Consider the following 22956-nt stretch of genomic DNA (forward strand, 5'->3'; position numbering starts at 1 on the left):
ACACCATCCAACCTGTCCTGATCTCTCAATCCTATTGTGTCCATCTCTAGAAAATCCGAAAACTGAAATAAACTAGAGAAATAAACTAAATCCAATCTAGGTAAAAAGTTAAAAGCCCCACTTTCTCTTCATGTGTTGTGTGTGGGTCTTCCTTTTGCCCTCAAATCCGCTCCGATACCATGCAAAATTTTAAATATTGTTGCAATTATTGGTTATTATTCTCCCATCTTTTCATATTATTTGTCAACTGCAAAATATTTGCGGCAAATACTAAATAAAACACAACTGCAACTTCACTAAAAAATAAATAACCACAAGAACTGAGAAAATTATACACACACACAAATAATGGACACCAATATTTTTGGAGAAATGTCCCTAGAAAAACCTTGAAGGGAAAACCAGTGCAACAAATGAGGGTTTTAATTATTAATTCTTCAGCAAAATTATTACAACTGGTTGTCGTGGAATGGAGAACCTCTGAAAAAATTTATGATTATTTCTACAAGTCTCCCTGACCTTCTGAAAGCAATTTGTCCCACCAAAACCAATTTGGCCTCCCTCTGAAGCTAGTTTCGGCTCACATGTGCGGCCTGGCAAATAAATTCGACCCTCTTGGCAACTCGCACTGGCTAGGAAAATTATCTCGGCCTCCACTGAAAATCTCAACCTCAACTGGTAAATTGATCCTCCTGTGCAAATTTCCATGCTCCGAAATTTCTCCCTCTCTAAGCAATTCACACATCCTGCTAGGGTAATTCGCACCCCCTGCTGGAGAAACTTGCACTGCTAGAAAATCAACCTCTCACTACAAAAAAATCGATCTCCAACTCTCCCTAGAAATCTCTGTGAAGAATCCCTCCGACAATCTCTGTTGAAACCCCTGTTGCTGATGTCCCTGGGTTGCATTTACGCCCTTGCAATCACTACAACTTTGTGTCTCGATGTGTTCTCCAAATTCCCATCGATTTCCTCTTATAATCTCTCGTTGACGAATCAACGGCCATGATCTAATCACAATTGATGGCTAAAATCATCTTGACCCCATCAAGTGACTTTTCTGGAAGTCTCCAGAGGATAATTGATTTACCCCAATTAACACTGATTAATTTAACTATTTCCCTAAGTTATATTTAGGACAATTAATTAACTGCTTAATTAAATATAATCAAGGCCTTCTCTCACGAAACCAATTTTGGATATTGGAGAAAATGTGTTCCCCAACCTCATAGACACAAACTGAGACTAGAACACCTGTCCAAGCTACATAAACTAACACTATTGGACTTCCTAACCAGTGTCATAAAGAGTTCATAGATTGTAACAGACTGCAAGGTATTTTTGGGGTGCAGTGTAACTATTGGCGGTGTTAAGTGTGATTATATGTGAAATAATAGTAAGCTCTGACAAGAAAACAACAAGAAAGCAGATAATAGAGTTGACGCATATGGTTTACAATAGCGTGTGTGCATATGCATATACATAAATATCTTTCAAACATGACTCTAACAAAAACAATTCCAGACAATCAGAAAGACTACAAACTTGTATTAATGGAAATCAAGTAAAAATTAGGTAGTGTTAGTTTAACAATGAGTATAAGAATGTTTATAGTCTTGGACCAAACCCCTTTCAAGAATCTACTTAGACCTCAATAGGTTTATATCTATGTTGCACGAAATGTCGAAACATCTAGAAGTTTCCAACAGGGACGACCTGAAACGCGACCCCCAGAAAATGGAAACGCAGCCCAAACGTGTGCATGTGTGTATATATATATAGATATATATATATATATAGTCGAGACCCAAGGGATAGCTCAATTGGTCGAATTCCCGTTGCTAAGTACTTTGCCAATTAGGAGGTCACGGGTCAAATCTCCTCGACGCCCTTGGAGTTGGGCCCGACCAGATAAGCCAACAAGTAGATCCCTTCGGGTAGATTTACCCGGATTATTACTAGTATATATATATATATATATATATATATATAGATAGATAGATAGATAGATAGATATAGTCAATATTAAATAAATTATAACACATTATTTTGCAAGAAAGGAAAGAATGAGACATATAAATGACATTTTAGAAAGAAATCCAAATTTATATTAACTCCAACAGATAATTACATGATGCAAATATCCAAAATTAGACTTTATAGATGAGGCTTTACATCCAAGGCTCCAAAATCAGCCTTTATGTGTGAGGCTCTATGTGCTAAAACTGAAATAAAACATGAACTAAAGAAAATCATGGCTACATTAACATATCATTACTAAATAAAACTCATCATCATCAACAAAGATAGAACAACATGCTTGTTCAGCAGAAAAGGCAACTCTACTAGTACTTCCAGTTGCACTTGCATCACCATTGGCACAAATATCAAGAGAAGAAAGAGAGAGATATAAATCTGGACATTCTACATCCACATCCCAATATTTATGAGGTCCACTTGTATATTCTTCACCCCTACGAGACACAAGGCATAGGTTTGAATGCACATATACAAGGTCATCTGCCTTTTGTGATCCCAACCTGTTGCGCTTCACACTATGAATGAAACTGTAGGTGCTTCAATTTCGTTCAGTTGATGAAGAGCTTGTCACTTGTGATAGAATACGAGTGGCAAGACTTTGCAAATGAACAGCACTTGCCCCAGACAAGTCCACCATTTAACTAGGTCCATGGTCCTCCTCTCATCCAAAGCTGATATGTCTGCAAAATCCTCTAATCCAGCAACAAAACAGGCAAATTCTTGCCTTACATCAGTTTGTAAAGAAGCTAGAAACATCCTCTGAAAGGCTTTCTTCACTCCATTGGCCACCTCCTTGTCCTTATGTGGAGCCTTCCTCTTCCCATTGCTTTCAACAATGAATTCTTCATCATAAAATTTTGGATTCAAAGCATGTGCCAAAGTGTGCAATGGAGTGTTGAAGTTATTCCACCTGGTAACAATAATGGACCTCACTTGTTCAGCAAAATCAAAATCCACAAAAAGAAGAGTGGGAGCCTCTTGTGTAATAATTTCCACAGTTTTTTCAACCATGGTATCCATGCCATCATAAACCTCTCCTAGGAAAGGTTTCTCTATGTCTGCATCTCAGAGAAGATCAAATGCAGGTGATGTGAACTTGAGCAAGAAATCAATCTTGCTCCACCAATCTTCATCAACCAACACCCTCCTCACCATACTTCCTTTCTCTGAATTTGCTTGTCTCCACTCAACCCAAGTTGGACCCACCACCATACTCATTAATGCATTTTTAACTTCAACAAGGCGACGCAACATGATGAAGTTTGAGGTATACCTTGTCTCAGCAACTTTCAATAACTCCAATTTGGAGTATCCTTGATATATTGCTTGAGATTGGTGGTAGTTGGTGATAAATTTAATAATCTCCCTAGCCCGCCCTGTGACCTCCTTAATCCATTATGTTTTTGCCTCAATCTCATCTAAAATCATATTCAAATTGTGGACAATGCAAACAGTCAAAAATATCTGATTGTATCTACTCTCAACAATCAACCCTGCAACTTTGCAAACAGGTGCATTATCTGTGATAACTTACACCACATTTTCTGTCCCTACTTGTTTAATAGCAAAAATTAAAATATCAGTAATGCCCTTACTATCCTTTATCTCACCTGAACAATCTTTTGCTCTGATGAACATGGCTCCTTTTGGTGATGATGCAATGACATTAATCAAAGGTTTGTGTCTTGTATCGATCTAGCCATCTGAGATAATGGAAAGCCCTATACTACCCCATGAATTACGAGTTGGTTTTAGAACATCATCAAGAAGTTGCCTCTCTTTCTTCAGCAAAACTGTTCTACCTTTTTCATAGTTTGGGCCCTTGTAACCTTGAGGAGCTTTCTTAATCGCTCTCACCAAATCCTGCCAATATGGGGATCGAACCACATTAAAGGGGATGCCACAAGCAAAGATGGCCCTTGCCACTCTTGAGTCAACTTCTTCTCTCCCTTGACTATCAAGCATTTTCAACAATTTGTTGTCTTGAGTTGTAGATGATGGTTTTGATAACTCTGCTTCTATTTCTAGTGCCCTCCACTTTCTTGCATCCTAAACAATCCTTGGATCAATGTTAACAGACATGCAAGGATTGGTAGTGCCCATGCCAAATTTGGTTCTTTGTTCCTTCAACCTTTGAGCATTATCGCTCTCTTTCTTGAATTTAGCCCTTACCTCTGCATTTTTGGTATGTGCACACACATCAATACCCTTTATCTCTTCATGCAAAATGTGAACCTTCACTCTTGTGTAAGATCCCTTTAAGGTATTTTCATTTTTGGATAAATTGCACTTCCATTCCCATGTACCACCAGAACCCATTTGCTTCACTTTGGTAACATACTTCCATAGAGGATAATATTCTTGCTCCTTGGTTGCTTGAGTGGATTTAGGGGCACTTGAAACACAACTTTGAGAAGCCATGAATGTTGCAAAATTACAATACAAAATGAAAAACTCACCCAATTTAGGGGCACTTGAAACACAACTTTGAGAAGCCATGAATGTTGCAAAATTAAGAAATGAAAAACTCACCCAACTAGTTGTTGCCCACACTCTACCTCTTGTTGCCCATGCCCTTCCTCTTGTTGTCCATGCTCCAAAACACAAATAAACTCCTTGTTGTTGCTATAGGAAGCTCTTCTTGCAAAACAATGTGTGAGAAATGAGTGAATGAAGTGTCTTTTTAAACAAAAGAAGAAGCTTATAGGGTTTCTAGAGAATTCTATTATTTTCATCTTCTAGAGAGTTCCATTTGTAATTTTTTTTGTTAAACTTAGCTAACAACCACATAAAAATTAGTTTATTAGTGTGTTTTGGTGTTAGATGGGGCCCACCCCCTTTTTTCACTCCTTGAGATGGCCGAAGAAGGCCAAAAAAAAGAATATTTTTGTTTTTCGGTCGTCGAAACTCGACCTGTAGCAGCCGAAACGCCACTGGTTGTACCGTAGGATGTTTCAAAATCGTGACACGCCGTATGGTATGGGCGGTGGCATTTCAGCGCCGTTTCAAGGTTGGTTCGACATTTCGGGCCATCCCCGATACTGGTACGCCACCATTTTTGGTGTTTCCTGCAACATAGATTTATATAGACTATTCTTGGACATTTACAATGATTACATATCTACCTTTTCACTTTCTTGTTATGGGTCTTTTAGCCAATTTCGTTTGCTTGCTTCAAATTTAGGAGTGTGTCAACTCAACACCACGGATTCTTTACTTGCAGTTTTGTATTGTTCCACATGGTAGGTTGTGGTTCCACATGTTTTCTTTGTGATCTCGTTACAATTTGAAATAGTACTCACATATTCCAGGTCATCCTTACTTAGCAAGTTGGATTTATGGGGTAACAGTTGTTGGGAAGACCCAAGGATGGGAGGCAAACCCAAAGATGGTGAGCGGACCTACCCATGGTTTTCTTGCATGGTTTTTTGGGTACGATGGTTTTTTCCCATGGTATTTGTAAATCCGGTCAAGGGAACTACGATTATGTTCTAATCCAAAGTTAATGGATTGGAGTTTATGAATGTTTTGGCATGTATATATATGTATTTGAACATTGAAAAGAATATAATGAAAAATCGATCTTGTATTCCTGGTTTTGGGATCCAGGGGAAAATCTCTGTGTATATTTGTTTATGTTCTCATCATTATATATTTTTTTGTTTTAAGAATATGTTTGCATATAATTTTTGTACAAGGTTAAAACCTTCATTTGGTATTAGAGTTGTTTCGGCTTCAAGGGGATGCCTTTGTTGCTGAGGGGTTTTGCTCGAGCCTAGGTAGACCATGTTACAGTGGGAGATCTACGGAATCGATTCTTGCGGTGATAGAAGATGGCGAACAGTGGAAAGATAGAGATTGAGAAATTCAATGGACAAAGTTTTGAGTGGATCGCTATAGATCTAGGTACGACACCAACATGAACGTCGACAAAACACTGAGCAAAGTTAGATCGGAAGGCAAAGAGCACAATACGATTGTGTCTCTCAAATTTAGTATTTTTTAATGTATTAGGGGAAGCTACGACAAAGACTTTTGTGGGACAAGTTAGGGACTTTGTATCAATCTAAGTCTCTGGTAAGCAAATTGTTCTTGCGGAAAATGTTGTATAACCTGAGGATGAATGATGGAGACTCGGTGATAGAGCATTTGAATGCCTTCAGTACTGTGGTAAGTCAGTGATTATCTGTTGATATTAAAATTTCAGACAAAGATAAGTGCATCAACCTGTTGTGTTCTCTACCAGATTTACAGGCAAGGCATTTCCATTTTGTCTCTCCATATTTTTCCATCACTGGGAAAGCTTGTGTACTATGTTTCATTCATAGATGACTTCTCGAGAAATACATGGATATATTTCTTCAAGAAAAAATCTGAAATCCATTATTTCTTCAAGAAAAAATCTGAAATCTTTAACAAGTTTAAAGAATTTAAGGCTCTGGTGGAAAATTAGACAACGAAGAAGATTAAGGTGTTGAGAATAGATAATGGTAAAGAGTTCTACAAGAAGGAATTTGAAGAGTTATGTAAGAAGTGTGGTATAGCACGACAAACGACTACTCCATACACACCTCAACAAACTGGAGTTGCAGAAAGGATGAACAGGACATTGATGGAGAAGGCAAGAAGCATGCTCAGTGGTGTTGGGTTAGGACAAGAATTTTGGGCAGAGGCAGTGGATACTGCATGTTACCTGTTTAACATATCACCTTCATCAATGTTGGAGGATAAGACTCCACATGAGGTATGGACTGGTAAGAAACCCTCTCTCTCACATCTCAGGGTATTTGGCTATGATGCATATGTACATGTTCCAAAGGAGAAAAGAACCAAGTTGGATAGTAAATCTAAAAGGTGCATCTTTATTGGGTATAAGGATGGTTTAAAAGGTTATAAGCTTTGGAACTTAGAAAAAAGGAAGGTTGTGTACAGTCGAGATGTAGTGTTTAGAGAGGTGAAATATGTTATTAAACATGAAGTCCTACCAAAGGAACCTGAGAAGATAGAGTTTGAACTGAAGGAGGAAGAATCAGACTCTACAACAGAACAAGAATCAAAAGAGGAAGAGCCACACACTCCAGTTTTGAGAAGACCAGTTCGAGAGAGAAAACAACCAGAGAGGTATAGTCCATCTTCTTTCTGTTCAAATTTTGTTTTATCTATTACTGATGATGATCCCAAAACTGTCAGGGGGGCAGTGGATTCAGAGGATGGAAAACTCTAGAAGGAAGCCATGGTTGATGAAATTGCATCTTTGGACAAAAATGAGGCTTGGGATTTGGTGAAGTTGTCGGCTGGAAGGAAACCCATTGGCAACAAATGGGTGTTTAAGAAGAAGATGAATGCAGAAGGCAAGGTGGAGAAACACAAAGCTCGGTTAATAGCAAAAGGTTATTCCCAGATGTCGGGAATTGATTTTGGTGATATTTTTCCTCATGGTGCCAAGTTAGTTTCTATTAGATTACTTTTATATGTTGTTGTTGCTTTTGATTTTGAGGTAGAACAGATGGATGTGAAGACAACATTTGTTCACAGGGATCTGGAAGAAGAGATCTACATGAAGCAACCTGAAGGTTTTGCGGTGAAGGGTAAGAAAGAACTGACATGCAGGTTAAAAAAGTCTCTTTATGTATTAAAACAGTCACCAAGGATGTGGTATCAAAATTTTGATACATATATACAAGGACTTGGATTCACAAGGAGCAAAGTAGATCATTGTGCGTATTTTAAATTAATTGGTGACCGTGATATTTATTTGGTCTTGTATGTGGATGATATGCTACAGATTGGAAATGACAAAGAAATTATCCAGGATTTGAAGACCTAGTTGTCCTCTAAATTTGACATGAAAGATCTTGGTGCTGCAAACTATATTTTGGGCATGGAAATTAAACGAGATCAGGCAAAGAGGAAGCTTTGGTTAAACCAAAGGAAGTGTGTTGTGACAATATTGCAGAGGTCTAATATGCAGGATAGCAAATTGGTGAAGGTTCCTATTCCTGTAGGTGTAAAGGTATCTGCTGAACAGTGTCCCAAGACATATGAGGAAGAAGAGAACATGTCCTGTGTCCCATATGCGAGTGCAGTTGGTAGCCTGATGTATGCAAGGGTCGGTACCAGAGCAGACATTGCACATGTAATGACAGTATTGAGCATGTTTATGTCAAAACCAGGGAAGGAGCATTGGATAACAGTGAAGTGGGTTTTGAGGTATTTGTGTGGCAGTAGTGATTATGGTCTGTGCTACCAAGGAAGGCAAGGATTGGATAGAGTTTTTGGCATACATGGATTTGTTGATGCGGACTGGGCTGGAGATTTGGATCAAAGAAGATTTACAAGTGGGTATGTGTTTAATCTATTTGGAGAAGAAATCAATTGGATGAGAAAGACACAGTTTGTAGTGGCTCTTTCAACTACAAAGGTTGAATAGATGGTAGGAACTCATGCAAGTAAGGAAGAAGTTTGGTTGCAGAGATTGTGTTCAAGTATGGGGTTGGTACGACGAGTTATCAAGATAGATTGTGACAACCAAAGTGCAATTTTCTTGGCAAAGAACCCTGCTTATCATTCAAAAACAAAGCACATTGATGTTCAATATCACTTTGTGAGGGATATGGTTGAAGATAAAAAGGTGTTGCTGGTAAAGGTGGACACTCTGAAGAATGTTGCAGATGCATTGACAAAGTTTATGAGCAATGAGAAGTTTTCTTGGTGTAGAGAAACAATGGGCATTGCAGCCCTGAACCAATGACTAAGCTCTAATGTGATCCCCGATGTGGAAAGAAAACAACAAGTGGGAGAATGTTGGGTGTGTGTTATATTCTTTCCACGCGTCATGGGTGCCCCGAGTAACAAAAAAAAAATATGTGGACCCAATAATAGTTAGGCGGACCCAAGGATGGGGGGCAGACCCAAAGATGGTGGGCGGACCTACCCATGGTTTTGCGAATGGTTTTCACGCATGGTTTTTTGGGCATGGTGATTTTTTCCCATGCTATTTGTAGATCCAGTCAAGGGAACTACGATTATGTTCTAATCTAGGGTTAGTTGATTGGAGTTTATGAATGCTTTGACATGTATATATATGTATTGTAACATTGAAAGGAATATAATGAAAAATCAATCTGGTATTCCTGGTTTTGGGATCCAGGGGAAAATCTTTGTGTATATTTGTTTTATGTTCTCGCCATTGTATATTTTTCTGTTTTAACAATATGTTTGCAGGTAATTTCTGTATAGGGTTAAAACCTTCACTAGCTTCAACAAAGTAAGGTTGTGGGGCTCATCAGTTAAATACCAACTTGCTCAAGGATATGTGAATTTTGTACTACAACTCTGGATGATTGTACATAGAAGAGGATCTCCCTTAAGTAGAAGGATAACTTTGCTTGAGAGCGACTTGAGCTCTCTTTCTAGTCTACGCTAATTTCACATGCAATCAATTACATTTTGGGATTTGACATCTACCCTACTCCTCTCCTAATTACAAGGGTGTTCTATAAATAGCACACTTCTGCTCATGATAAAAATACATTATTATTTACATTTAGGATGCATGGGTATGAAGACACTGTGAACAATGTTGCAAACATCATTGAGGTGGCAATTTTCATGATATTTGTTCCTTCCTAATTTTTTATTTCAGAAACTCACGATTTAAAAAAAAAAATTGGGACATCATGGTATATTTTAAAAATCGTGATTTTTCTTTTATAAAATATCATGATGTAATGGTAAAAGTCACTAGGGTGTAAAAATGGTCCACAAAAGGATCAAATTGAATTTTATTTTTTTTTGGGGGCGGGGAGGGTTATTATTATCAGCAACTATTTGGGGAATAAGAGCAAAGAAGTTTCTCATCAATTTCCACCAATGTGGAGAGGGCCAATCAAACATTTTAATTACCATCAAACGATTTTTTGTGGAGTAGGGATTGAGTGTTATCCATGGTTTTCATTCTCCCAAGTATGTGTTCAAATTCCACTATGTAAATAGTTTTTCCTTCTAGATTTATGCGAGGATTTGTGAAGTGCATAATGCTTGGCACTTATTATCGATTTTTTGTTAAAATTTGGTAGCATCTGGAGGTACTTCTCACATGGCTTTTGTGTCGGACATGTGAGAATAATTAAAAGGAACAAGGAAAATTTTAACTTAATTATAAGTCGGATTAAGGGTCAAGTCGGGTCAGGTGGGCCAGCAAGGCCAAGAGACATGACCTTGGGGGTTTCACACCCCTTGGAAAGGTATAATACAAGGGACAAGGAGCATAAAAGGATCATCTTCTTGTGTGGTGACAAAGGAAGCAAAAGGAGTTGCAGATGTGCACAAGCCGCAAGAGTGAGAGGACAACAACAGATAACTAACTTTTATTGTGGTTTAGGTCTGCAAAAGGAGGCCGCAAATATGCAAAAGGAGAGTCGCAGGAAGCAAACCATGGGAGGGTCGCAAGGGGCTACAGGAGGTTGCAAGAAGGCCGCATGGTTGTTATAGTAGCTCGTTGGGCTTAGGGAGGCATCTACTGGCCTATGTAAGGTAAAATAAATTGGTCGAGGATAAAACTGAGTAACTGCAGGACTAGGAGAAGGCAGAAGGTTGGAACAGTAGACCAAAGGATTGTTAGAGAAGGCTAAAGAGTTGGTTGTAAGGGACAACAACCCAGCTATGGAGGATCGTGGGCTAAAGGAAGATGCCCAAGTGAGTACATTGTTGTTTTGAAAATTTAAAGTGGGTTGGTTGAGCCCTAGTAGTGCTACAGCGGTGTGATTTGTTGTAGGTGTCTTAGTATTGGGCAGAGAGGGCTAAGAGGACAAAGCCTGAACCCTAAGATTTGGTCAAAGGATTAGACTGGTATTTTGACATTTGGATAGGGATATAAAGGGCCATTAACCTTCGTACATGAGCCTTGTGAGTTTTATTGTTAATGGATTGATAAGAAACAAGTTTTGGGCATATATCTTGTGTATTTCATTGATCTAATTGTTGTTGTAATTTCCAATATCCAAATTGTTTAAAGTTAGACAATGCTAGTGTGTTTATGTTTTCTAGTTAAAGCATAGACTAGACCTAGGGTGCGTGGATTTTTAATATGGAATCAAAGCTTCTTTGAAGAGCAGTTGGGTTAGAATTGTGCACAGGTGGCATCTCTAAGAGGGATTTGAGTTGTCTTGTTGTTGAAGGAAGGACAACTAGTCAAAATGGTTTCTAGCTTGAGGTTTGAGGACCGGTTGGAAGGGATTTCCAACTACAGTTCGTGGAAGGAAAGAATCAAGCTATTGTTGTTGGTCAATGATCTATGGGATTATGCCAACACTGAGATCAAGGCACCAACTAATGCAACATCTTTGGCTTTGGATAACAAAGATGATGTGAAGGCCAAGTTGATCATTCTTGATGGATTCAAAGATCACTTGATACCTCATCTCACCATGAAATACATTGCATGGCACATGTGGGAAGCTCTAAAAGCGTTGTTTCAAAACAAGAACGAGAACTGGAAGATGGTATTGAGAGAGAAGCTCAAGGACATCAAGATGGGAAGTTTAAAGAATGTGACTTCGTATCTCACAAGGATTTTGCAAGTTCATGATGAGCTTGTAGCTATAGGGGACAATGTGGAAGAATCAGAATTGGTGAGGACTGCGATAAAGGGCTTCTCAGATCAGTGGAAGCCATTCATCAAAGGAGTAGTCTCACAAGAGAATCTTCCAGATTGGAACAGGTTATGGGATGATTTCATCCAGGAGGAACTTCAGCAAAAGACTGATGCAAAGAACATTGCCCTCGCTAGTAAGCTGAAGAAGGGAAAAGAGAAGTTCATCATCGAGAAGAAGGACCTAAGCAAAGTGAAATGCTTTGCATGTGAAGAGTATGGTCATTATGGGAGCAAGTGTCCACACAAGAAGAAAGGAGGGAAAGAGAAGAAGCTTGAGATGAGATGGCTTCTCCAGCTACAATCAACAAGGATGAGTTCGCCAAGAGATTTGACGAGGAGTTTTCTCTTATCTCTCATTTCTTCGAGAGCACCATTCATGAGGGTACTTGTTTCATAGATAGCAGAGCATTGAAGCATACGACAGGATAACGAGAAGTATTTGAGAGAATATTGGTGATAAGAGTCAATGTGCAATCAGAGGAACTGGGATTGTACCATTTAGAATGGATTCAAGTGGATTGTTGCGAGTCCAGGATGTACTTTGGGTACTATAGCACAGATGTTGTTTGCTTTCAGTCTCAGCGATTGAGGAAAGGGTTTGATGTTATTTTCTGGAGTGTAAAAGTGATGCTCAAGCCTAATGGATAGAACTCTAGCCCAAGAGTGGTTCGCGGAGTAAGAGAGAGTGGTCTGTACAGGCTAAAGGGCAGAAGGTTTCTAAGACTCAGAGGGAGTCAATTTCCAAAGGGAGTTCACAAATTCAAAGGGAGAGTAAGCAACCCTAGAAGAGTGCATCAAAAGAGACTTCCACATCTAAGAAGAAGGAACCATGGAATGGCTTATTGGCCTATCTAGAAAAGAATAAGCAGGAGGCTTCTAGTAGTAGGGACACTTCCAAGAAGGGTCCTATTCTTACAACAAGTTATGCTTCAGTGACGAAGGATGAAGCATATGATGAAGGTTGGAGAGCAGCAGTGGAAGATGATTGTGTTGCAGTATGGGAAGAAGAAAGACTTCCAAGGATTGGAAGTACCTCCCTCTTTAAGAGGGAGTGTTGAAATTTGGTAGTTCGGGAGGAACTTCTCACATGGCTTTTGTGTCGGGCATGTGAGAATAATTAAAAGGCACAAAGAAAATTTTAATTTAATTATAAGTTGGCTTAAGGATCAAGTCGTCTCAGGTCAGCCAGCAAGGCCAAGAAACGTGAGACTTGTCACTTGGGGTTTCACACCCCTTAGAAAGCTATAAATATAAGGTACAAGGAGCATAAAGAATCATCTTCTTATGTGATGACGAAGGCAGCAAAAGGACCCACAGGAGTGAGAGGACAACAAAGGACACCTAAAGTTTTCTGTGGTTTTGGTCTGCAAAGTGAGGCATAAGAATTGCACCAGCTTGTGATAAGTTAGTATGTACATGTACTACATTTTTACCAAGTCTGCAATTACACAAGTTTGGACAGATGAAAACTACACACACACACACATATATGAAGTTTTCAGCTGTCCAAACTCGTGTAATTGCAGACTTGATTTTTTGCCTGCATGGTCTTCTTGATATGGTAAATTCCAGCACTTGTTTGACATAACTAAAGACTGACAGGGTTAAGGGATTTAACATATATCTTGAAGATAATAGAGTAGATTTACTGCTGTTTATATGCAGTAATTAATCTGATTTTAGATCAGGTTTACGCTTGGAAAAGTGTGCCCTAACGGCTGAAACCTGTTGGCATATGTTTGGTATCTTTTCTCTTTGGCTGCCCAGTCTGTTGGGTTGAAATAAGATGAAATACTGTCCACAATTTGCTGCTATAAATTAAAATTTCAGATCAGCCCTAACGCTGAAGTTCACAAGGTAGATCCAATAAACCTTTATTAAGAGACGAAAATTCTGTTTTGCATTAATTGCCCTAAAACCAAGATTTCAACATAAATCTTAGCTTCCACCAGTGACAGAGATGGTGAGCCTATTGTGGAGCACATACATGGGTTTTGGCTGGAGGAGGAGGTGCATGTGGTTCAATATTATTGAAGACTCCATTAATGGTAGATGTACTGGTATCTGTTTGGTTGTGAGGGAGATTAGTTGCAAAGAAGCCCTAACTAGTTGGATGCTAGTTGTAGAGGGAATGTTAAATATAGTACAGCTGCAAACAGCTGGTTTATATACTTTTATTTATTTTTAAATAAGGTGGTTTTTCATATTCCATGGGAAGCTTAACATTTCAGCTATATCATACTATCATAGTCTATCATTGAGTGTAATAAAGGCAGCGCTGCAAAATTTACTGATACACTTTTCTTCCGTCTCTGTGTGTGTGGCTGCAATTTCCCTTTTTTTTTAACACATCAAAAATGAAATGGCTGATGTTCAAATGTCTTAACTCATTATGATTCTGGTCATTAAGAATATAATTACCTTGAGGGATCCAACAAGAATCACAGGTTTCATTGTGTCATAAATTCCAAAATATAGCCCTCTGTATACAGTGATGCCTATAATTGAAACACTAAAGCCCCTGTATAGGCCTACAATACCATCACTGGCAATGGTCTTCTTGTAGACATCCAACAATCCTCTGTATTGGCGCTGACTACCTTCTTGAATGTTCTGTGCATCTGTACCAAGTCGTGTGCGTGCATAGTCCAAATGATATAAAAAAAGAGATGTGGTTGCACCAGCAGCACTGCCAGAAGCTATATTCCCTGCAAGCCACTTCATGTAGCCATCTTTCTCCTTTGAGTACCCAAGAAAAGTCTGGAAGTAGTCCTTAAATGCAAAATTGAAGGCCTGTAACAGAATGGCTGAACATTAAAAAATATAATCTATTTGAAACATATTCAATGATTGCAAACTTGTTAGCTATAATATTTACTGATAATTCTTTCCATGCATCTATATATATGTATATATATATATACACAAACAGAGGTTCAGCATATAGCCCATGATATTGGGAAAGATAAAAGTATTGAAACTTTTCAAAGTCGTTCAGGTTATTCAGGGATATACTAGAGCCATGCTTTACAGGTATCACATGAAAGCAGATAATGTCCTAGACATTGTCTTCACAGTTTTGGACATAAGAAAGCATACACTGCACTTTGATAGGAAATATGTTTGGTTACAAATTCTTCATTGTTTAATAAATTAGTACTCCCAGCACTGAAACACTATCAAACTATTCAACTCCCACTGTCTTTCATTTATACCAACATCTAGGTCCAGTACTTCCATTATAACAGAGATTGATACATCTATTCACTAAACGATGCATCTTTCACATTATGACTTTCCATGATAAATCATAACTCTCCATGTTAATTATTCACTCATCATTGGTTTAACTACCAAACTGTAGGCTTAAGCATCAACCTCCCTTGCACAGAAAAACTAAGATCACAATCAAGAGGTGATACTAAATCTAACATCAGAGTACTTGATACATACCCCTCAGATTTTTCTATGGTTTGGTTCATGTTGATTTTTGGTAGCATCAGATGTGCTCTAGCCTTGAAATTTGGTGAAGAGGCTAAGGCCCATGAGATCTCCAAGACCCAGAAATCGTTTGGAGAAATTCCACCCGGATGAGGAGTTATTAAAATAATTAATATTTTTAATGGGTTCCTAAGTCTAAACTTAGGAAAATAAAGAATATTAATGGGTATTGATAAAGATAAGGGTGAGAAGCTTCTAAGAGATGACGATCAAGTCTGTTTTCATCTTAGCCGTTGATTAGAGACTTAATCTCGGCCGTTGATTCATCAACAGGAAAAGTATAAGAGAAGACTTGAGGATCATTTGGAGACACACCGGCAGATACTCAATATCTCAAGAAAAATCGATTCTCAAAAGGAGATCGATTTCAGAGGGAGAGTTGCAGTGTGGAGGAAGAGGAGGTATCAGCAGCAGTCAGTGACTAAGGAGGAGGTGACGCGAGGACATTGAGAGACAGCGCAGAGGGAGATGTAGCCTTCACGCAGGGTGACGCAGAGGGACGCAGAGCCAAGCTAAGCCACGCAGAGTGACGCAGAGGTGACACAAAAGTGGGAGAAGGGTCTCCAAAGTGTTAGAAAGTTTCTAGGGAAAAGTCTCAGGTGTTTTCTCTCAGGTTTTTTGTAAAATCATTCCTTGTAAAAGCGATTGTTGCTGAAGATTAATAAAACCCTCATCTGCTGCACCGGTTTTCCCACATTGGGTTTTTCCAGGGACAACTGCCCAAAAACAACTTTTTTCATGTGATTGGTTATTGTGTATGTATTTTCTCTATGTAATTATGTGATAACTGCAGTAGAATTTATTTTAATATTTGCTTAAGGGATTTCGTAAATAACTTGTTGTGAAGAATCAGTAGGTGAAATAAATTAGTTACTGTAGTAGAATTTCAGGTTAAAAAATTTCACATGATATCAGAGCAGAGATCCGGCAACAAGAGAGAAAAATCGACTATGGGTCAATATCATGATGCAGAGGCATCAACTCGAAGGGACTCACGCAGATTTCCAAAAGAAGACATAAGGTTCATGGATCTCGATTACTCTATGTTAGCTTCCAGATTGGAAGAAGAAGTCGTTTGCCTAGCAAGCTCTAACTCCTCTGAGGTTTGGTATATATATAGTGGAGCTTCCTAGCATATGACAAGTGTTGACCACTACATGTCAACAACTCATAGCAGTACACCCCCTTTTTTCGCAAAAGGGATAGCACTTGATCGATGTGTCTGTGCCATCCAGCTATCATTATCAGCCTGACTTCCAAGATGTTATGTAAACCCTTTCTGCATGTGTATAATGTAAATAATCTCAGCAGATTTGTGTCATGTATGTAACGACCTAGATAAACCTACTTTTCTAATGACGATCTCCATTCTAAGAGGTTTTTTGTCTCACCGATCCATTCTCGAATGGTCGGCAGAGTTTTCCTCCAGTGTTACCCCAAAGCTGGAATGGATTTTGTTGCTAGGATCTTAAGCGAGTCCTAGTGTTCTAGATCGAGTCTATGTAAAAATAATTTGGGAATAATCCTAACTATTTGGTTAGGTTATTTTATTTCAAATTGTTTGGTCTATTGGATATATTTGTGTCACATAAATGGGTAGTCTGTGAGGATCTATTAAAAAAGAGTTTTCCCCCTTATAATGTAAAAAATATGAAAATCATGATGTAAAGTGTTTTGAAAGTTGGAAAAATAGTTTATCCTCTCATATGTTAATTAATTAAATTTTCTGGCCAAAAATTAATTAAAATCCTAAGCCATAAATTTAATTAATTATAGGTCCTAGGTAAATTTAAATTCTCCAAAGGCAAAATTCGTCGGTCCTTAAAAATTAAATTTTGAAAAGTCCCAAGACTAAGGTAAATTAATTATTTTGCTAAATTTTAAACCTTTGATCCCTAGGGGTTAAGTCAAAGTTGATTTTTTTGGGAGATTAACTCAAAAAAAATATTTTTGAGTTAATTAAAATGCATTTAATGAAAAATTTCGAATTTCCCCAAATATTTAAATATTTCGATGGATGAGATTAAAAGAAATTTTAATCTTCATCAACGGTCAAAATTGCTTTGACGAGGATCCCTCGAACTAGCCGTTGGAAGATTTATCTTTAAATAAGAAGTCATTTGTCAGTCGATTCATCTGACCTTTGAGTCGTGTGCTTAGCAAGAAACTCTTATGTAATCTTTTTCTGGATAATAAAAAAAGACTTTGGTGTTAAATTCTACTAGTGTTACTCTTCATAGAAATATTGTAAGATGTGTTGTTTTCATGCATAATTTTTTCTAAAGCCATTGATAATAGGTTCTAAAGAGTGATTTGAGTACAGGTATCTTGCTCAGTTGTTGGGGTTTGAATAATAATCTAAATTTTGAACGTAATAGCAGGTATCTCTATTTGTTTGAGTTTTATTATTATTTTCTCGCTCTATTTTTAATGGCTGGATCGAATTTTGCGGGGAAATCTTGATTTTAGACCCTCGGGCATTAGAGGAAGTTTTCAGTTGAACCAGCCAACTCTCGATCCGTGTTTTCTGAGGAGCCCAGTAAAATTAATCTCAGGCTTATCATAAGATTTTTTTGTTGGTGATGCACAAAGGGTTTTGAATTAGCACCTCCTTAAAATTTAAAAATTTTATTTTTGTGGGAGAAATTGATAAATCTGGCTATTGAGAGCCTTAGATTATCATATTTGGGAGCGGAGTTGGACTCATACTCCTCAGATTTGATAGATCTACCATTCTTGTGCATAGGTCTGTAAATTTTGTAATTATTTTTCTAACGTGGGTTTTTTTGGGTTTTAGTTTTTATCATTGTATATATAGTTTGGGTGTTTTCTTGTTGTCGTGCAGCTACAGATCTGAGGAAGAAATTTGTGTAGAGTCCAGATCTAGGCCCTGGAAGGTAAGATCTAGATCTCTGTGGTTTATCAACAAAATTTTCTAGGGATATTATTCAGATTTTTTATAGGCCAAAGTTTTAAAAGTTTTAAATCTGGAAATTTTCATAAGGGTTTCACAAATAAATCTGAGGCAGAAGCATATCATTTTAAAATAAGATTTTCTGGGAAATTTTCTTGGTTTTTTGTCTACCATTTTTCTCTTGTCTCCTGCCATATTGAGCTTCCATTTTCTGTTGTGTTCTTCTCTTCTTGAAAATTTCGAAATTTTTTTCTGTTATCTGCGTTTTGGGGTTTCTGGAAAATTCGAATCCCTTCTGCAGCACCTTGTCTTCACTGCCTTAAATCACTGGCGTGGTTGTTCTTCCTTTTCACTGCGGCCCTAGCTTCGCCCTCATCCTCCTGCCATCTTTCTTCCTGCAAAAAAAAAACGAGTGCCAAACCCCTGCTCGCAGTCTTTCCCTCTTCCACGCTGCCATACCTGTGTTTTACCTCCTTAACTTATGTCGACTCATCTCCTCGCAACTCTCGGCCCTCCCTCATCGTAGCTCCCTTCTTGTTGCAACTCCAAACGCTGCTTCCTCCGTCGATTTTTCCTCTCCATCGTCGCTCCCTGCAAAACCCAAACATTTCGTTTTTTTTTTTTATTTTTTATTTACTTCATTTGTATGTGTATGCTTAGGCTTAGGTTTCACCTTTATTTTTTTATTTTATTTTATGTTTATGCGTTAGGATTTAGTTAGTTTCCTTTTTCATTTTTAATTTAAATTCTTTTTTTTTACTTTGATTAATTTCTAGATTCATTTTTATTTTAAATTTGATTTTTGTTTTGGATTTCTCTTGTTTACTTTAGTTTAGTTTTCTTAATTAATTCAATTTTATTTTTCTTTACTTTTGATTTGATTTTATTTGATTTCCTTTCCTTTTGTTTATTTATTTTTTTATTTCATTTAAAAAATCTTAAAAAAAAAAAAATTTAAAAAAAAACATTAAAAATCAAAAAATCAAAATATTTAATTTATGTGACTTTAAAATTCCTAAAAGAATTAAATCAAACGGGGATATGCGCTTTCACATTAAAAATTTTAATGTGGCCTAAGGCCCATTAAAATTTCAATTTATTAACCTTTTTTTATTTTGATTCGTTTTACTTTGGTCACATTAAAAATTTAATTTTTTCATTTGCACATTAAATTAATTACCTAAAGAATAATTGAATTGTTAATCTAAAGTTCCTTGGTGTCCTTCCATGATAGTGATTTCTCTATTGTCATGTGCGATTAATATTTTAAAATCATTGACTATTGGAGAACGATAAATTAATTCTAGATCTGAGTTATTGAATAAAATCATTTTTAATCTAGAATCATTGCTTAGAAATTAATTTTCATAATTCTTCATGGGATTTAATTGCTAGAACATATTGCAGTTTTGGGCGTTGACATTTAATTGTTCATGATCATCACTATTTGTCACATTTATAAATTGCCCTGAATAACTTGTTTTTTATTTAGTCTATGGTTAATTGAATATAAATGCACTGGTCTATAATCTTTTATATCTTATAATTGTGTCTTATTTTATTAGGATTTATCCATTTCGGCTAACTATGACTTGTTTACATTCATCAAGTTGCCTATCTTTAAATCTCCTAGAGTCTGTGTTCCACAGAGTATTCTCATTCATTCACCTTAGGGACTACCACCCTGACTTGTCTAGGAGAGAGTCTAAACGGAGTAAGGATTATAGTGATAGCCTTTATTCTAAGCATTGTCGTGGTGCCTAGACACTTTGTGCGACAACAACAAGAATTCGAGAATCTTTTTCAGATTATCAGGAAGAAAGAATGAATTTTCAAATCACCATGGGAAATGAGGCAAAGTGTACCCCAATAGGAGTAAGTATTGTAGTCTTTCAAACCGAAGCAGGAGAGCGGCTTCGAGCAACCAATGTGTTGCATGTGCCAGGATTGGGGATGAACTTACTCTTTGTATCTCAACTTCAAAACAAGGGTTATGACGTTTCTTTCATTAAGGAGAAAGTATATGTCAAACACCCGAGTTGGAAAATGAAGGCCCAGATCGGAATCAAAAGTAACACGCTGTATAGATTACAGCTAGAATCACCAATGGCACTGATAGGCAACAATGGAGATAAAGATTTGAATGAACTATGGCATAGGAGGATGGGACACTTACACCATGGGGCTCTGAGAATTCTCAGGAAAATAGTATCAGGGGTTCCAGAACTAAGTATTGAACGAGATGATGTATGCAGAGGGTGCGCTCTAGGCAAGTATGCCAAGGCTGTGTTTTCCAGAAGTAACAATAGAGTTGAAAGTGTTCTAGGATTGATATACTCAGACACCTGTGGATCGATGTCCACAAAAGCTCTTAGTGGTGCCGAATACTTCGTCACCTTTATCGATGACCGTTCCAGGAAGACTTGGATCTACTTTCTGAAAACCAAAGATGAGGTTTTTGGTCGATTCAAAGGGTTCAAAGCTCTAGTGGAGAATCTGACAAAAAAGAAGATAAAAATGTTGCGCTCAGACAATGGTGGAGAGTATGTTGACAAGGACTTCACCAATTTTTGCACTAAGGAAGGCATCATAAGAGAGTGGACAGCTCCCTACAATCCGGAGCAGAATGGAGTAGCGAAAAGGAAAAACAAGACTCTAGTCAAAGCAGCTAGGGAAATGTTGTATGATCAGGATATGCCCAAATTCCTGTGGGCAAAAGCAGCACAACAGTTTATGTTCAGAATAGAACTCCACACAGGGCATTGGGCAAAATCACTCCAGAAAGGGTCTTCACCGGGAAGACACCTGAAGTCAGTCATTTCAAGATATTTGGGAGTTTAGCGTATTGTCGTATACCCGAAGAAAAGAGAAAGAAATTAGATCAAACTGCTGAGAAAGGATATCTTGTGGGATATAGCGAGAATGTTAAGGCATATAGAGTCTATCTTCCAGGGAGTAGGAAGGTAGTAGTTCGGCGGGATGTAAAGTTCATGGAGGACAGAGCTTTCAGGAAATCCCGAGAAATGCCTTCCGAGGAGCAGTCAAAAGACGATCCGTTGGTCCAACCACTTCGACCAGCAAAAACTAGTACCAGAAATTCTCCTAAAGGCAAAGCTTCAAAACAAAAGGAATCTCAGGAAGAGGAAGAGCTGATAGATGTACCCACTACCAATGGAAGAACGAGCCAGGAACTCCGACAGATTCTACGGGATGCAGAGGACTTCATTGGTGCACCCAGGAATGATAAAAGGGAGCGAAGACAGCGAGACAGATACCAGGCCCTAGTAGCTCAAGTTGGGGAACCTTCTAGTTTTCAAGAGGTTGTTCAGCATCAAGTATGGGTAGATGCGATGTTGGAGGAGTACAGTTCTATAATGGTCAATGATGTCTGGGAAGTGGTACCTAGGCCTCGGGACAAGTCAGTGGTAGGTTCGAGATGGATTTACAAAGTCAAATATGTTGCAGACGGCAGTGTGGAGAAATACAAAGTCGGGTTTGTGGCTAAGGGGTATGCTCAGAAGGAAGGAATAGACTATGAAGAAACCTTCGCCATAGTAGTCAGGTATACTTCTATTAGAACCGTGATATCTCTTGCAGCACAAATGGGGTGGGAGATTCACCAGATGGATGTCAAGACAACATTCTTGAAAGGGGTAATAGAAGAAGAAATATACATTGAACAGCAAGAGGGTTTAGAGACACATGAGAAGAAGTCTCATGTATGCAGATTAAAGAAAGCCTTGTATGGGCTTATACACACACCTAGAGCATGGTATAGTCGAATTGATGGCTACTTGCAGAAGATGGGGTTCGTCAAGAGCGACGCAGATCCTAATCTCTACTATCTTGTCGTAGAGAATGAGCCTCTAATCCTAGTGTTATATGTGGATGCTCTTTTCCTGACAAGATCATCTAGGCTCATCAAAGACAGGAAGAAGAACCTAGCCACATAATTCGACATGAAGGATTTGCGACAGATGCATTATTTCCTGGGGTTGGAAGTATGGCAGCAGAAGGGTGAGATCTTCCTTGGACAAGGGAGATATGCTACAGATATCTTAAAGAGATTCAGGACGCAGAATTGTAGACCTATGGCTACTCCAATGATCACCAACTGGAAGAAGATTGATGCATCAGAAGATAAAGACGTTGATCCCACCTTGTACAGGCAACTTATAGGGTCCCTGATGTATTTGGTCAATACCAGGCCAGACATTTGTTACGTTGTCAACACCCTTAGTCAGTTCATGGTGGAACCCAAGAGGGCGCACTGGGCAGCAGCCAAACATGTTCTCAGGTATATACAAGGAACAATCAAGCATGGACTATTGTACACCCAAGGCAATGACATCAAGCTGAGTGGGTTCACTGACACAGATTGGGCTAGAAGTTCAATAGATCGGAAAAGTACAATTGGGTATTGTTTCAACATTGGATCAGGAATGACCTCCTGGTGTAGTAGGAAACAAAAATTCGTGGCTCTGAGCTCAGCTGAAGCTGAATATATGGCAGCTAGCATAGCTTCATGAGAAGCCATATGGCTTAGGAAATTGCTTGTGAATCTATTCAGGAGAAGAATGGAAGCAACCTGGATTTTGTGTGATAATTAGAGTTGCATCAAGCTCTCTGAGAATCCCATATTTCATGATGTTAGAGACTGTGTCCAAGGAGGGGCAGTACAATTGAGGCACACTCCTACAGGAGAACAGGTGGCAGACATCCTCACCAAGGCTCTAGGAAGAACAAAGTTTGTTTATTTCAGGGAGAAAATGGGGATGGTGAAGAATCCATTTTAGTAGCAGAAATGGATAAGTGTCAAGAGTTGCAGTGCAACAGTTAGCAGTAG

At 38.2% G+C, this 22956-nt stretch overlaps 1 protein-coding gene across 2 annotated transcripts in view; it reads right to left on the minus strand.

Annotated features, from left to right (window-relative positions):
• ER-ANT1 (endoplasmic reticulum-adenine nucleotide transporter 1) overlaps positions 1-22956 on the minus strand; it is a 95890-nt gene that overhangs the window by 45431 nt on the left and 27503 nt on the right. For both annotated transcript variants that reach the window (XM_089448383.1, XM_089448382.1), the window contains exon 3: positions 14117-14488. In XM_089448383.1, coding sequence (XP_089304509.1) covers positions 14117-14488 — 372 coding nt within the window. The remainder of the gene's footprint in view (positions 1-14116; positions 14489-22956) is intronic.

The sequence above is a fragment of the Pinus tabuliformis genome, chromosome X, assembly GCF_031772625.1.
Source record: "Pinus tabuliformis cultivar Carrire ecotype Pingquan chromosome X, CPIR1, whole genome shotgun sequence".
Lineage (NCBI taxonomy): Eukaryota > Viridiplantae > Streptophyta > Pinopsida > Pinales > Pinaceae > Pinus > Pinus tabuliformis.